General features: G+C 37.8%; 1 protein-coding gene across 4 annotated transcripts in view; it reads right to left on the bottom strand.

Moving 5' to 3' along the window:
• The window catches only part of Kiaa0319l (KIAA0319 like), an 88,561-nt gene that overhangs the window by 31,775 nt on the left and 40,222 nt on the right, over positions 1-16,564 (bottom strand). For all 4 annotated transcript variants that reach the window (XM_020159632.2, XM_020159631.2, XM_020159633.2 and 1 more), the window contains 2 exons: positions 5,813-6,059; positions 3,190-3,291 (listed from right to left, as the gene is read on the bottom strand). In XM_020159632.2, coding sequence (XP_020015221.1) covers positions 3,190-3,291; positions 5,813-6,059 — 349 coding nt within the window. The remainder of the gene's footprint in view (positions 1-3,189; positions 3,292-5,812; positions 6,060-16,564) is intronic.

Here is a 16,564-nt window from a genome sequence, read left to right as displayed (position 1 = left end):
ACTTCTAAATAACATGGTTCAAAAATAGCTTTTTACAGAGTGCTAACAATGCTCATCTCACTGAGGTCATCACACCCTGGTGAGTTAAAAGAGCTACTTCATTCCTGCTGAGCTAAATAACACACTTCGAAGATGGGAGGGCATGGCCCATTTAAAACAGGCCTCACTGAAATTAATTAAGATCAAATGAAGCATTAAATGGTCCTCATTTGCAGTTCAGACTGTATCACCAGATACTGCAAGGGTAGAATTCTCTTATCTAAATGGAGTCCCTCCCCAGTAAAAGTGTTCTGAATTTTTTTCCTTTGGACCAAAATGCATTTCTGGCAAGGTAAGGGTAGGATTTGGCAGGAAGGTTTAGTTTAAGTTACTACCCAAAAGAGAAAAAAATGAAATCTCAAATGCTTAGTAGAACATGATCATTTTTTAATTTCATGAGCTCAAATGTTAAAGTTAGCACACAGAACCTAATTCTAAGATCCCCTTCATCTAAAGACCAGATTTTATTTTATAAGCCTGGGATTCAAGATCTTTCTTCTTCTACCAAACTGGTATTGGTTTGGCCCTCTGTTAGCTGCTCTCCCAGACATATATGCAGATCAGAAGAGACAGGAAAATAGCAACAGAACCAGGACTCATACTAAGACACATTTCTTCCAACTACAGTTGAATTTTTTTTTTCAATACAGAAAACAGACTTGCACTAGTTTGGGAAATGATAGTTGTATAATATCTGAGGCTAGCAATAAATTTCACAAAAGGACAATATTCCTAGGACAGAAAACTCAGGAGAGAAATTCGCCCAATGGCAGAAGCAACTTGAATGAGTGTAGGTCTGTTAGACAGAATGCTGGCTATATCAGAGCAGTGGTTTTGAAACCAGACCTACAAACCCTACAGGGATCCCAATGGTCTGCCACAGAGCAGAAGCAGGATGAAGAGCATGCAGAGCTGACCCTGCCTCATTACCTCCAACCTCTGAAAGTTTGAAACTATCCATCTCATGTATCTGATTAAGGCTGTAAAATGTGGGCAGAAAATAGTTGAAAGGAATCTGTTTCTGAAGTGATATATTTTGGAATAGTGATTTACAAAATGACAGTATCTCGGAAAAATGTATATGTAAATACAGGCTAGACAAAAAAAAAAAAAAAGGCCTGAGTATGGATAGAATACTTACCTAGGAGGCATGAGATCCTAGGTTCATTCCCCGGTACTTTAAAAAAAAAAATTATGTATTGGGCTGGAGGTATAGCTCAAGTGGTAGAGTACCTGTCTAGCAAGACAGCCCTGAGTTCAAACCCCATACCGCAAGAAAACAAATAGCAAAAAAAAAAAAAATTATATATCAGAGCACAGCACATCTTTCACAAAAAACAGCAGAAATAACCACTGCTCAAGGAAAATGTTTCCTACATCCATCTTCAAGGGCCACCAAATCCATTCATCTTAAGGAAGAAAGGAAAGAGCTTCTCTAAAGCAAAGTGGGATGAACTCTTATAAAGAAACCTCAATTTAACAGCAGAAATACAGAATAAGGTGGGGACTAGGGGGTCTGGAAAAGTACATTTTGCATACATGCATTATTTAATATTAGACCACAAAATTAAGAATATTGTATTGGAAACATTTATATATAAAATGGAAGGATCCAGCCTAAATAGGTAAGAGCATTTTACTTGACCAGTCTTTCAAGGAGAGTAACATAAACCCAACCCAACCATTTTCTAATGCTTCACTTATATCATAGGTAGTCTTAAGAAAATATGTTTACTAGAGATGTGGCTCAAGCAGTAGAGCACCTGCCTTGCAAATGTAAAGCACTGAGTTGAAACCCCAGTACTGACAAAAAAAAAGGTGGGGGGGAAGAATTTTGAGGGTGACCATGTTCAAGGTACAATGTAGACATGTAGGGATTTATCACAATGAAATCCCCTGTATTAATGTATTCTAATTTTAAAAAAATTTTAAAAAGAAAATGTTTGTATTTATAAATCAAACTTTAATATATTAAAATATACTTCAAAGGTGAAAAGGATATTTACATTACAAAAGTTTTCTTAAATAGTGAATTCACTACCAATTCACTTATATATTTTATAAATTTGAATTTTTTTTCTTTTCCTTTTTTCTTTTTTTGCAGTACTGGGGTTTGAACTCAGGGCCTACACGTTGAGTCACTCCACCAGCCCTCTTTAGTGAAGGGTTTTTTCGAGATAGGGTTTCACGAACTATTTGCCCAGGCTGGCTTCGAACTGTGATCCTCCTGATCTCTGCCTCCTGAGTAGCTAGGATTACAGTAGTAAGCTACCAGCACCCAGCACAAATTTGAATTTTATATATCACAAATTAGTTGTACTAGGGTTTGAACTCAGGGCTTCACGCTTGCTAAGCATGTGCTCTACCACTGGAGCCACTCTGCCAGCCCTGTTTTGTGTTAGTAATTTTCAAGATAGAGTCTTGAAGGCTAGTTTTGAGCCTCAGTCCTCCTGATCTCTGCCTTCTGAGTAGCTAGGATTACAGATCTGAGCCACCAGCACCTGGTGAGGATAGATATTTTTTAAATGACAAACCTGTATTAGCAGTAGTCTTGTTTTGGCCATAATAAATAGCTTAATCTAAGTCTCAATTTCTTCCTTTTTTTTTTTTGTTTATTTTTTTGGATGCTGGGAATTGAACCCTCAGTTTGTTTTTGTTCCTCTTTGGGTATAATACAACCTAATATATAAGACCTACACTAATAGGTATCTGCTATAGGCTACGCACTGAACTAAGTCACTTATATACTAACTCATTTTATCCTTAAAGTAAAGTTAGAAAGGAGGAATTATTACTCCCATTTTACTGAGAAATAGAAACTCAGGGAAATCATTAGCTATTCAGCTAATGACTGGCTGAACTGGGATTTGAATCCAGGCTTGACATCAAGGCCTATGACTCAGCAGAGGAGGGGGAGGGCTCAGTAGCAGAGCACTGACGTAGCATGGGCAAGGCCCTGGGTTCCATTCCCAGCAATACACACATACACAGTCTTTGATCTCAAGCCCTGTATTATATTGCCTCTTATATTTGTATACCCACTATATCCATGCTATATCCGATTCTCACAAGTGTGTTATAAAGAACAAATGAGTTGAGGTGAATGTCATTGTAAATTGAAATGTTATCCAAGTATAAAGTGATTTTTACCTTCTGGTGGATCTTGAAGAACATATGCATTTAACTGAACTTCATTCTTAGGCAGCGTGATCTGGACACTCTTTCCAGCAGATACCACCAGTTCCTTTACAACTGGAAACAAAGTAAATATATTAGAGATAAGAAATACATTCAGACTATACAGTTTCTCTTTCCTTTCAAACTCCTTTTCTGAACAATATTCAGCAATGGCCTTCATTTACTAATTGTTTTCTACCTTTTAATCCCCTGAAGTTTGACTCTACATTCATTTTTCCATAGAAAAAATCTCTCAAGATCATCGATGAGCTGCTTCCTACCAAATCTAACAACTGTGTCTCAATATCCATTTGTCACCTTGATGGCACCTTCTCCTGCTGATAGCCTCCTTCTTAAAGCTCTTGGATATTATGACACCAGATTATTCTACTTTTCCTCCACTGTATTTTAAATAAGCTCTACCCTGTCTGCTTTATATACTACTTTCAAAAGAGTTCACATGCTGATTCAAGGATCACTTTAGCAGATGAGTAACTTTTAAAAAGACACATAAATAAGAAAGGCAGGGGCTGGTGGAGTGGCTCAAGTGGTAAGAGCACCTGCCTAGAAAGCATGAAGCCCTGAGTTCAAATCCCAGTGATGCAAAAAAAAAAAAGGGCAAATGTCTCTGACAAGACCTACCTTACTTTCTTCCCATTCTAACTGCTACAACTACTGACTCATTGTTCACAATTAAATTATTCCAATAATATTAATTCCATGAGCTCTCCCCACTCCAATCCCTTCCTTTTATAACCACCACCATTGGTCTATCTAAAATACTTACCTACAATGTTATTCTCCTACTTAAGACTCCTACTCTCACACAAGTTTAAGGTCAAACTCCTAACCTGACATGAGAACCGTCATCATCTGATCTCAACCTTCCCACCCAATTCTGCCTCTAGATACATGTGCCCCATAGAAGCTTTGGACTACTCTTACTGGCTCTGCTAAAGTTATTTCTTTCGGCTGGAATGCTTGCCTTTCTATATTCTAAATACAGCATTTTGTTTCTAGCTTAAAAACTGTCTCCTCTTGAAGAAATCTTCCTAGACCATTTTAGTAAAAACTAATCCACTTCTTGAGCAACTTTAGCATTTTTGGAACATCCAAGACAGCAAATAACTATATACTTCCTTATACCATTCATCAGCTATCTAATATATGTCAGAGTTTCTCAACCTTGGCATTTTTGTTACTTTGGACCAGATAATGCTTTGTTGGGCATTACTGACATTTTGGACCCAGAAGAGTGTCCTAAAGACTGTAAGACAGCTAGCAGTATCCCTGGCCTCTTACCCACTAGATGTCAGTAGTACGAACCAAGCCCCAGTTAACAGCAAACAAACACATTTGCAGACTATTGAGAACACTGATTATATAAATCTTTCTCTGACAATAATTGCTCATTTGGCATGAAAGCTCAACACTAGAAGAGTTTAAAGCAAACAAAGGTTGGTCAGCTCATATTTCAAGACTGAGAGGTGAGAAGGGCTTCCTAGATAAATATAAAACTTGAGATTTATCTGCCTCTGCTTGGGAACATTGGACATGGAGAAAAACGAAATCATCCTTTAAGGAAGCTATAGCCTCTGGGATGCCCAAGAGATGAAATAAGAGCTCTTTGAGTGACTCTCAGAAAAAGAAAAAGAAAAACAGGAAACCATTATATTCAGACAGTACAACAGACAAAAAAAAAAAAAAGCTAGTTGATACAGAAAAAATTATAGACATTCTGCATGAATACAAAAGTTACTTTGTACCTTGGCATTGAAACCCTAAAACTTCATGTTAGGTTATCACCAAAGGAGACCTTACAAAATTAAAATTTGGCAAAAATTTTTTTCACTTAGATTTGTGTCACCCTCTTGACTTTTTCATGGTTAACCATTAACCACTGATTAACCATTTACTCCTAATTCTTCAGAGCTGTGCCCATGATGCACAGACTTGTTAAGGCAACACTCTAGGTATAAATCTCCTTCCCATGTGTTGCTTAAAAAAAAAAGATGCTCAGATGGGCATGGTGGTACAAACTGCAATCCCACCTACTCAGGAGGCAGACAGAAGGATTGCAAGTTGGAGGTCAGATCTGGCAAAGTCATCAAGACACTATCTCAAAAAAGAAAAAGGGTTGGGGCAGTGGCTCAAGTGGTAGAGCACTTGCCTAACATGTGAGGCCCTGAGTTCAATTCCCAGTTCTGCTAAATAAACAAATTTAAATGCTCTAAAACTCAGAGAGACAAATATCTGACCTATAACCAACCTTCAGAAGGCAAACAGGTACACTGATCCAACTTTTTTTCCCCAGCAACCAGTCTGCTTGATTGCTTGAACATTACTTAGCTGAATCTCATGTCTTTAAGTCACAATAAAATCTGGGAAAATGAGCCTCATGAAATTCCACTGGCCAGTGACCTACTGAGGAAGCTTTGGCCCAAGTCCTATGATTACAGGGGCACTGACAAGGTTATTTTTACTCTAACTACTATACAAAATGCCTCCCTCTGTTCTCTCTTCTAAAAGGGAACACTTTGATCAAATTCTCCACTTTCCCATCCTATCTCCAAAGGGCAGAAGTAAAGGGCTTTACCTGGGTATGGTGCTGAGGTGCTTTGGAAAGAGGCCTGGGGAGCGGAGGTGGCATCACTGTAGGAGGGAGCCACTGGAAGAGGGATAGCCGTTTGGATTTTCCCAGGACTTTTTACTTGGTTAATGCTGGGTGTAGGACCAGGATCCTCTGATGTTCTGGGTTGGACTGATAAACTTTTTGGCAAAACAGGAATCTCTGCAGTGAGGTCTGTGGTTAAGAGACTGGAAATTGTAACTGTCTTGTGAACCTAAAGAAATACAAATAATTAATGTGAACAGAAAAAAATTTTAAGTTATAGTTTCTCAGGTTATGTCTCATGAAATGATACCACATTAGATGATTTCTTGAAAATGCAAAAGTATCAAAAATATTAAATAAAGTAATTTTATCACCCAAAGAAAACTACTGTTAAAAAATGTTGATATGAAGGCTGGGGTTTAGCTCAATGGTAGAACACCTGTTTAGCATATGCAAGGTCCTGGGTTCAATCCTCAGAATTGCAAAAACAACAACAGCAAAAAAAGTTAACTGAAATCCTCTCTCTCTTTTTTTTCTATACAAAAAGTTTTATTTTGGCAGTACTAGGGTTTGAATTCAGGGCTTCGTGCTTGCTAGGCATGCACTCTTACTATCCCCAACCCACAATAACGTTGTTTTTTTTTATTTCTTTTATTCATATGTGCTACAATGTTTGGGTCATTTCTCCCCCCTTCCCCTGCCCACCACCTTGCTACCAGACAGAAACTATTTTGCCCTTATCTCTAATTTTGTTAAAGAGAAAGTATAAGCAATAATAGGAAGGACCAAGGGTTTTTGCTAGTTGAGATAAGGATAGGTATACAGGGAGTTGACTCGCATTCCTTTCCTGTACATATGTGTTACATTCTAAATTAATTCTTCTCGAACTAACCTTTTCTCTAGTTCCTGGTCCCCTTCTCCTATTGGCCTCTGTCACTTTAAAGTTTCTGCATTAGTTCCTTTGCATTGAGGACATCAAATGCTATCTTGGTTTTGGGTTTCTTGCCTATCCTTATACCTCCCTTGTCCACAATAAGTTTTGAGCCACATTCCCAACCCTCAATAAGTTTTGTTGAAAAAAATATTAATAAGGACACTATTTATACTTTTATCTTCTTTACTTAACATTTGTATTGAGTCATTCTACAAATACTTACTGAACCCCTATTATGGAACATAAACTTTGTGGATCCAAAAGATAAAACTAATCATTGTGCTCAATAATGGAGGAGAGAAAACTAAAAACATAAGCCAAAATGGTACACATACCTGTGAAGGTTATGATGACCCAAAGAAACAATCTGAGGGTATTTCACTCCCTCTCCCTTGGTGAAAGGGATGGTAGAGAAAAGGGTGATTTTCAAAAAAGAAAGACTTCCTGGACAATAAGAGTCCTAAGCTGAGTTTTCAATGACAGTGTTGTTTACTAGACAAAAGGCTCAGGGGAGAGAATGAGTGTAGGCACAAGAAATTAAACTAATATGGTGCATGTTAAGAACTGAGAGCCACACCAAAGTGAAAGATGAGCTTGAAAACAGGCAAAGGACAGACAGAAGGCACTATAGGCCACCTGAAGGAGCCATGGTGGTGAACAATTAGAGGGCCATATGTAGGAAAGGACAAGTTCAGGTCTGTCTTCTGGATCACATTTATATAGTATGGGCTTGAAGGAGAAAAGTGACAGCAGGAATACTGGTATATTGATTCAACCAAATAAGAAATGATGAGTGAATAAACAAGGGTGGTGGCAAGGATTGGTTTTAAATCAACCTAGAGGAAACATAAGATAAGCTGCACACATTTCAACTCTATAAGGCCAAATTTTTGGTAAATGTATTTACCCATGCAACTACAATTATGAGAGAGAACATTTCTATTGGACTAAAAAGTTCATTCATACCCATTTCATTAAGTTCCTGCCTCTACCTCCAGGCTCAGGCAACTACTGATATGTTTTCTGTCACAGTAAGATTAGTTTGGGTTTTCTTATATTTCATATAAAATAAATCAGATGCATTCTATTTTTGTTCTGGCTACTTTTACTCAACATGTTTTTGAGAGTCACAGATAGCATTGTATGTATCAGTGTACATTCTTTTTTAAGTACTAAGTAGTATTCCATTATAGAGATATATCAAAATTTGTTTTCCATTCATATATTGATGGAGACTTATTTTTAGTCCTCAGTTATTATAAATAAAGCTGCTACAAATGTTTGAATATAAATATTTCTGCAAACATGTTTTAATATATCTTGGGTAGGAGTAGAATTGCTGGTTATACACAAGGGCATGTTAACTTTCCTTTTTAAAAATATTTTAGCATATATTAATTGTACAAGGAGGTTTCATTGTGATTATTTCTTTTCTTTTTGGCAGTATGGGGTTTGAACTCAGAGCCTCATGCTTGCTAGGCAGGCACTCTTCCACTTGAGCCACTCTGCAAACCATCATTGTGATATTTCCATACATGCACATAAATGATACTTTGGTCAAATTCACCTTTCCCCATTAAGTTGCCTTGGTATATATGGGTCTTTTTATGGACTCTACTTTGTTTCTTGTCTTAGTATATTAAAACACCAACACCACTGCTTTGATTACTGTGGCATTATAATAACTCTTACATATCCTCTTATAATGTCCTCCAACATTGTATTCTTTTCAAAATCATTCTGATAATCTTAGGTCCCAATCCATGAACATGGCTGTATTAGCTTCCTAGAGGTGCTGTGACAAATTACCATAAACTTGGTGGCTTAAAACAACAAAAATTTATCATAGCTCTAGAGACTAGAGGTCTGAAATCGAGGTGTTGGCAAGACCATAGTCCTCTTGGAGGCTTTAAAAGAGAATCCTTTTTTGCCTCTTCCAGCTTTCAGCTTTCAGAAGCTCTTACTCCTTGGCTTGTAGCAATATAACTCTAATCTCTGTCTCCATCTTCATATGGTCTTCTTCCTATTGTCTCTGCTGTCTAAATCTGCCTCTCCTTCCTTTCTCTTGTAAAGTCACCAGTCATTAGTTTTAGAGCATGTCCTAAATATAGGATGATTTCATTTTGAGGTTCTTAACTAATTACATTTGCAAACACTCTATTCTCAAATAAGATTCCAGAGGGACCTGAAGGGGTCTAGGAGTTGGAGAAAGTACTAATCAACCCATTAAAATGGTTTGTATATGCATTTACTTAGTTCTCTAGTTTCTCTCAGCAATTTTTTATAGTTTCCAGTATACAGTTCTTGCATATATTTTTGTCAAAATTTATTTGTAAGTATTTTATTTTTTGGATGTTATACATTTTTACTTTAATTTCCAATTACTCATTGCTAACATAAAAACAAAATTGTTTTTTGTATATTAACTTATATTCTACAATTTTGCTAAACTTTACATCAATTCCTTGGATGGTTTTTTTTTTTTTTTTTTTTTTGATACTGAGATTTGAATCAGGGCCTCACACTTGCTAGGCAGGCATTCTACTACTTTACCCAAGGCCCATCACCCTCCCCCACCAGGCCTTTTATTTTTATTTTGCTTTAGTTATTTGTCAGGTAGGCTCCTGTGTTTTTGCCTGGGGCCAGCCTCAGACCATGATCCTCCTATTCATGGCCTCCTGCATAGCTTGGTGGAGGGTCTTTAAGCCAAACTTATTGACATAGGGTCTCATTAACTTTTTTGCTCTGGCTTGCCTCAAACCAAAATCTTCCCAATCTCCACTTCCCAAGGAGCTAGAATTTCAAGTGTGAGCCACAATACTCTGCTAGATTCTTTGGAATTTTTCAGGTAGATGATGGTATTATCAGTGAATAAACGCAGTTTTGCTTCTTCATTTCCAATCTGAATTTCTCTCATTTCTTTTTCTTGCATTATCACATTGGCTGAGACTGCCAATACAATGTTGAATAAAAGTGGTTAAAGCTATTTTCCTCTTTTTTTTTTTTCTTTGTTAGTATAAGGGTTTGAACTCAGGGTTTCATACTTGCTAGGCAGGCACTCTACCACTTGAGCCACCCCTTTAGCCCTGTTTTATGTTGAGTATTTTCAAGATAGGGTCTCTTGAGCTATTTGCCTGGGCTGGCATTGAACCACGATCTCTGCCTCCTGAGTAGCTAAAATTACAACCATAAGCCACCAGTGCTCAGCCCTGTTTGTTAAATTATTGTCATCTCATTTTTCTTTAAAACGCAAGAGTTAGTTTAAATTTTAAGCTTATTTTTAACAGTTACCTTGAAGTCTTTGTTATAGCTAATTGTTAAGCCCACTTAGAATTTATCCCTATAACTAATTTCTTCCCCAAATGTGGGTGGGTCACACTTTCCTGATTCTTTCCTTACAAGTCTCATAATACTTGATTGAAAACTATACATTTTAGATGATACACTGTAGCAACTCTGATGGGCCACTGATTATTTTTAGTAACTTACATGGGTCCACAGAATCTGACTTCATAGTATGTTGCTGCTGATGTCTCTGCTCAGTTTTCTTACTCTTGTTTTTATATTAGCTTGGTTTCCTAAGGATCATTCTTATATCTGTACTGCTTAATAGTCAGACAATGATGTAGGTAGAGGTTGTTCAGACACCTTAAACCATGAAACTCTGTCCTCTGCTAATCTATCTTTGTATGGCGTGAGGAATGCATTCAAAGTTGCAGATAATTCTCAAGCATTCCCTAAGTTTTACTTTTGATCAGGCATTCTTGGATTTCTCTTGCATATGCAGGTAGGTTCCCCAGTCAGCCAGTGATATATGAAGAGCTTATCTTAGCTGTCTTATTTTCAGGATTTTCCCATTAAGTTTTTGGCAGATCCACCTCACCCCAATAGGCACGGCAACCTCTGGCTAGCAGAGCTATGAACTCTTTCCATTCATTCCTAACCATGTTTGTCACTTCTAGTTGGCAAAGTTGTGATTTTTCACCCTGTACTCCAAATCAGGGCCACTCCCTCTGAAAGGAGAGTTGCTAGTTCTCATGTTCAGCCATATTTTGATAAAATCATACTTCTTATCATCAGAGCTGAGAAAATGGAGACAGGGGCAGATGGGAAAAGTCCAAGGAAGAAGACCACAGACTCATTGTACTCACTCAAACCATTGCTAGCTTTTTAAGAATAAATTCTTCTCAAACTGTTTTTGCTTCTGTTTTGTTTCTAGCGCCCTAAAATACCTGATTTTGCCTCTGTTTTATATCTGTTTTTTATAAAAAGAAAGTTACCAATCTCTTCTTATGGCCAAAAATGGAAGTCCTCTTGTTTTTATTTTCTCATGTTTAAAATTGTTCCCATTTTTAAAAATTCCTTATTTGCTCACTTGCTAAAACTATTTTCCTTTAAGTCCATGAATAAAAATTTAAGTAGTTTTTTTGACATCTTCACTACTAATTTCAACATCTGAGTCAACTTGGAGTTTCTACTGACTCCCTTTTTCCCCTGAGAATTTGTCACTCTGTCCTAATCCATGTACATTTTTGGTTGAATGCTGGACATTCTGGGTTTTCTTTGAAATTGTTGGATTTCTTTCCTAGTAGGCAAGTAACTTGCCTGGACTTAAACTGTAGATCTTGCCTCCCCTGCAACATTCAACAGCTGATGTGTTTGTGTAATACTGAAGAGCTGCTTTGACAACCTGGTCCCCTACAGGTCTGACTATGTAGTTGATGACTGGCTAATAATTTGGCCAGAGATTATACTTGGATTTGGGGCCTGTTCTCATTGTGCTTTCTTTATTTCTGGGGATTCCTCCTAACTTTCAGCTTTGACTCTGTCCTCTAGTGCCATAAGTCCCTAGGACTTCAGATTTTTGCCACTTGGTTCTCCATGGTTAGGGAATGCACTCAGTTTAAAAATTATTAAACTCAGATGTCACCTGGTGTAGGCTCTGTGTGTCAAAGACAGAATTCTGCCTATCTGATCTCTGCCTACTTTTTCACCAGGCCTCTGGGAGTTTCCCCATGCTGATATAATATAGAGGCTCAGCCATTTTAGTTTATACATGGGGTTCAACCTCTTTTGTGGTGTTATTTATAAAATCTTCCTGATAAATTTCCAGATACCTATTATATTATGAACTCTGTCCTTGGCCACCATAAGAAAGTAAGGCCGGGGTTTTCCACTGCCACTTTTTTCTGCTGTGGAGGTTGTTGAATGCCCTCAGGCAAAAGTTTTTTGAAGGACAAATACATAATAATTTTTATCATTTCCAGTTGCCATTTTTCAAAATTAAATTTTCCTATAGCTTCTGTCTGCTTTTGGATCCTTTCCAGTTCCCTTAGGTTCTTTTATCTGTGGGAAGGTTCAGGAGACCACTCTGCATCATTAATGGAAATTCCCTCTGTGGGATGGATTTTAAAATACTAAGGATCTAGTTGGGCACCAGTGGCTCTTGCCAGTAATTCTAGCTACTTGGGAGTCTGAGATCAGGAGGATCATGGTTCAAGACCAGCCTGGGCAAACAGGCAAACATCTCTCAAACAACCAGAGCAAAATGGCTCAAACAGTAAAGCACCTGCTTTGTGAATCCAAAGTCCTGAGTTCAAACCTAAGTCCCACAAAAAAAAAATTAAGAATCTAATATTTATAAGGCTGGAATGGACCCAGGATTTGAAGGAAAGAGTCTGAGATGGCACCTAACTCAATGCCTAAATGAGACACTAACTTTAGTAGTGTCAAAAACTAAGAGAGACTACAGAAGAGCAACTTTAAGGAAGAAACATACAAGTAATGTTATAGACATATTAAATCAAAAGTACCTCTGGGAAGTTCCAAGAGACTCAGACTCAGATTCAAGTTCCCAGAGATAGCAGCTGAAAAGACAAACTACAACAAAACTGCAGCAAAAAAGAACATGTAAACAAAGGAAACAAAAGTTCAAAAATAAAATACTAGGGAATACCAGGGCTTAAGAAGTGAGTAGATGAAAGGACTCACAAAACTGACTAAGAAAGTATGGTCAGAAAGAAGGAAAAGAACCAGGAAAGTATGCTATAATAAGAAACAAGGGACAACTGCAAATAGTATAAAATAAGGCAGAAAGTGCAATCAAACGATACTGAAAAGAACACAATGCAATAGACAATTGTAAAGTTACTGGGAAACCAGAAAGAGCAGTTTCAGTAGAAACTAAATTCCAAAGCACTGAGGATCAAATAAAAAGCAAGAAAGCAAGTGTAAACTACCCTTGATATTTATGGACAAAGGACAAAAACAGAATGGAATAGTAGTGAAAGATGCAAGTTGACAAGACCAAAGACATATGTGGACGTACTAAGTTTGAATAACAAGCATCATATCCTTGAACTGAGGTGAGAGTATTATGCAAACATTTAGGAGAGCACCTGGGCCCAGTCTGGAGAAGTGAATATCAGAAAAGCCTTCTTAGAAGTGAATCTTGGAATGAGTCTTGAAGAATACATAGTAGTTTTGCCAAATGAATGCCAAAATGTTTTAAAAAGGAGTGAGGAAGGGCTGGTGGAGTGGCTCAAGTGGTACAGTACCTGCCTACAAAGCATGAGGCCCTGAGTTTAAACCACAGTACCACAAAAAAAAAAAAAAAGAGTGAGGAGAGACCAAAAATCGAACAAACGAAATAAACCATGTGGACTTCTGCTTCCAGTCAAGATGGAATAAATAATAGGGAACAGATTTAGCCTTCTGAAACAATTTAAAAAACAAGACATTATATATGAAACAATGGCAAGACATAGAATACTAAGTAATGAAAAACAGCAATTCCTAAGAGAAAACCAAATAAGGTAGAGCTTATGATTGCCCCAAATGATTGGTCAAAGTTTCTAGGCCATGATGCAGGAAGACACAACCCAGATAGAGACTGGCAGTCTGATGAGTTGAAGATATGTAGCTGGGAGTTTAGTAAAGGAGACAGATGCACAGAAACAGAACTCTGAGTCTGCATAAGACCCCCACAAGTATTCAACTAAGTATTGAACATCTTTATGTAAGAAAATTACACAAGGCTATGAAAAGAGTTACCCAAAATGATTATAGTAACAGTACTGAAGTTCACATGAGTTAGGAATAGTACCTACTCCAAAAAGTTAGAATGGAAAATTTCATAATTCATAGCACATCAGTTAGACTACAGATAAAGGTTTTGCCTTAGTAGTGCAGAAAAATTAACTCTTGACTAAATACAGCTCTGAGCTCACATAACGAAACCTAAAAAGCAAGACTTAAAAGGATCATCTGTTTTCAACCAGTCTAGCCACATCCAAGAACAAAGCTCAAGAATACTTACAGTGTCTGGAGATGTGGCTCAAGTGGTAGAGTGTTTGCCTAGTAAGTAAAAGGCCCTGAGTTCAAACTCCAGTAAAAAAAAAAAAATACCTACAGTGATACAAATTATCTAGTATCTTATTGTAAAATTTACCCCATCAAAAATACATGCCTGACATGCCGGGTGTCAGTGGCTCAGGCCTACAATCCTAGCTACACAGGAGGCAGAGATCAGGAGAATCTTGGTTTGAAGCCAGTCCAGGCAAACAGTTTTCGAGACCCTATCTCAAAAAAAAACCATCACAAGAAAAGGGCTGTGGAGTGGCTCAAGGTGTAGGCCCTGAGTTCAAATCCCAGCACCACAAAAAATAAAATAAAATAACCTGGCATAGCCAAGTGCCAGTAGCTCATGTCTATAATCCTAACCACTTGAGAGGCTGAGATAGGGAGGATCACAGTTTGAAGCCAGCCAGGGAAAATAGTTCCTAAGACTCTATCTCTAAAACAGAGCAAAATGGACTGAAGTTGTGGCTCAAGCAATAGAGTATCTGCTTTACCAGAGTTTAAACCCCAGTCCTGAAACACACACATACACACACACACACACACACACACAAACTGACATGCAAAGAGACATGAAAATAAATCCTGTTATGAGGATAAAAATCGCAGTCAATTAAAACTGATCCAGAGTTAGCGTGTAGGTGGTAGTGAATGCTCAGTGGTACAGCATTTGCCAAGCATGCTTCATGAGGACCTGGGTTCAATCCTCATCACCATTAAAGAAAAAAGAAAGGGAAGGGAAAGGGAGGAGAGGGGAGAGAAAAGGGAAAGACAGAGAGAGATAGCTATAGGAAAGGCTGAACATATAGTAGTCCCTCCTAAATCAGTTTTGCTTTCTGTGGTTTCAGTTACCCAACATCAATGCAGTCCAAAAATATTAAATGGAAAATTCCAGAAATAAATTCACTAGGTTTTAAATTGTACATCCTTGTGAGTAGCAGGTTGAAATCCTATGACTCCCTATTCCTGCCTGGGGCATAAATCATCCCTTTGCCCAGAGTATCCACACGGTACTTGCTACCCACCCATTTGTCACTTAGCAGCCATCCCTAGTTATCAAATCAACACTCATGATAGCACAGTGCTGATGTTCAAGTAACCCTTATTTTATTAATAGTGTAATTGTTCTACTTTATTGTTAGTTATTGCTGTTAAGTCTCTGTGATAGTTTGAATTTGAAATGCCCCCTAAAGGCTCATGTGCAGATTTAATGGCATATTTAGACCATGTAGAAGAAAAGAATAGCAAATTTAAGGAATTTTAATAAAAACTATTCAACATGAAACAAAAAGAAAGTGAGAAGAAATGAATTGAGCATCAGCAAACAGTGAAACAAATTCAAGTTGCCAAATATGATTGTAACTGGAGTTCTCTAAGAGGGGAAGCAGGAAACATTTGAGGAAAAATGATTAATAATTTTCCAACTTGAAGAAAATTCTAAACCCATATTCTAACACAGATTAAAGATGTGCAATAAGCCTCAAGTACATAAAACATAAAGAGAGCTAAGAATAACAGTTGAATTGCTGAGGCTGGAGAATATGGTTATCTTTGTAGTAGTTAGTTGTAAACTTAGGTCTTCCCAGCATCTACTCAGAGAAAGACCACCGAAGAAAAAGAGGGAGAGGGACAGGGACAGGGAGAAGAAGAGTAGGAAGGAGGGAGGGAGAGAGAGAGAGAATGGCTAGTTTTAAGACTGTTTTCCCATGACTGAAGTTCTGCCAGTTATCAAGAATCTGTTAATGGTGTTGGTGGGAATGTAGACTAGTACAACCACTCTGGAAAAAAATTTGGAGGCTACTTAAAAAGCTGGACATCGATCTACCATTTGATCCAGCAATACCACTCTTGGGGATATACCCAAAAGACTGTTACTCCAGAGGCACCTGCACATCCATGTTTATTGCGGCACTATTCACAATAGCCAAGTTATGGAAACAGCCAAGATGCCCCAGCACTGACGAATGGATTAAGAAAATGTGGTATCTATACACAATGGAATTTTATGCAGCCATGAAGAAGAACGAAATGTTATCATTCGCTGGTAAATGGATGGAATTGGAGAACATCATTCTGAGTGAGGTTAGCCTGGCTCAAAAGACCAAAAATCGTATGTTCTCCCTCATATGTGGACATTAGATCAAGGGCAAACACAACAAGGGGATTGGACTATGAGCACATGATAAAAGCGAGAGCACACAGGGAGGGGTGAGGATAGGTAAGACACCTAAAAAACTAGCTAGCATTTGTTGCCCTTAATGCAGAGAAACTAAAGCAGATACCTTAAAGCAACTGAGGCCAATAGGAAAAGGGGACCAGGAACTAGAGAAAAGGTTAGATTAAAAAGAATTAACCTAGAAGGTAACACACACGCACAGGAAATCAATGTGAGTCAATGCCCTGTATAGCTATCCTTATCTCAACCAGCAAAACCCCTTGTT

The sequence above is a fragment of the Castor canadensis genome, chromosome 7 (assembly GCF_047511655.1).
Source record: "Castor canadensis chromosome 7, mCasCan1.hap1v2, whole genome shotgun sequence".
NCBI lineage: Eukaryota > Metazoa > Chordata > Mammalia > Rodentia > Castoridae > Castor > Castor canadensis.
The sequence above is the reverse complement of the archived record's forward strand: the minus strand, read 5'-3'. Positions and strand labels throughout refer to the sequence as shown.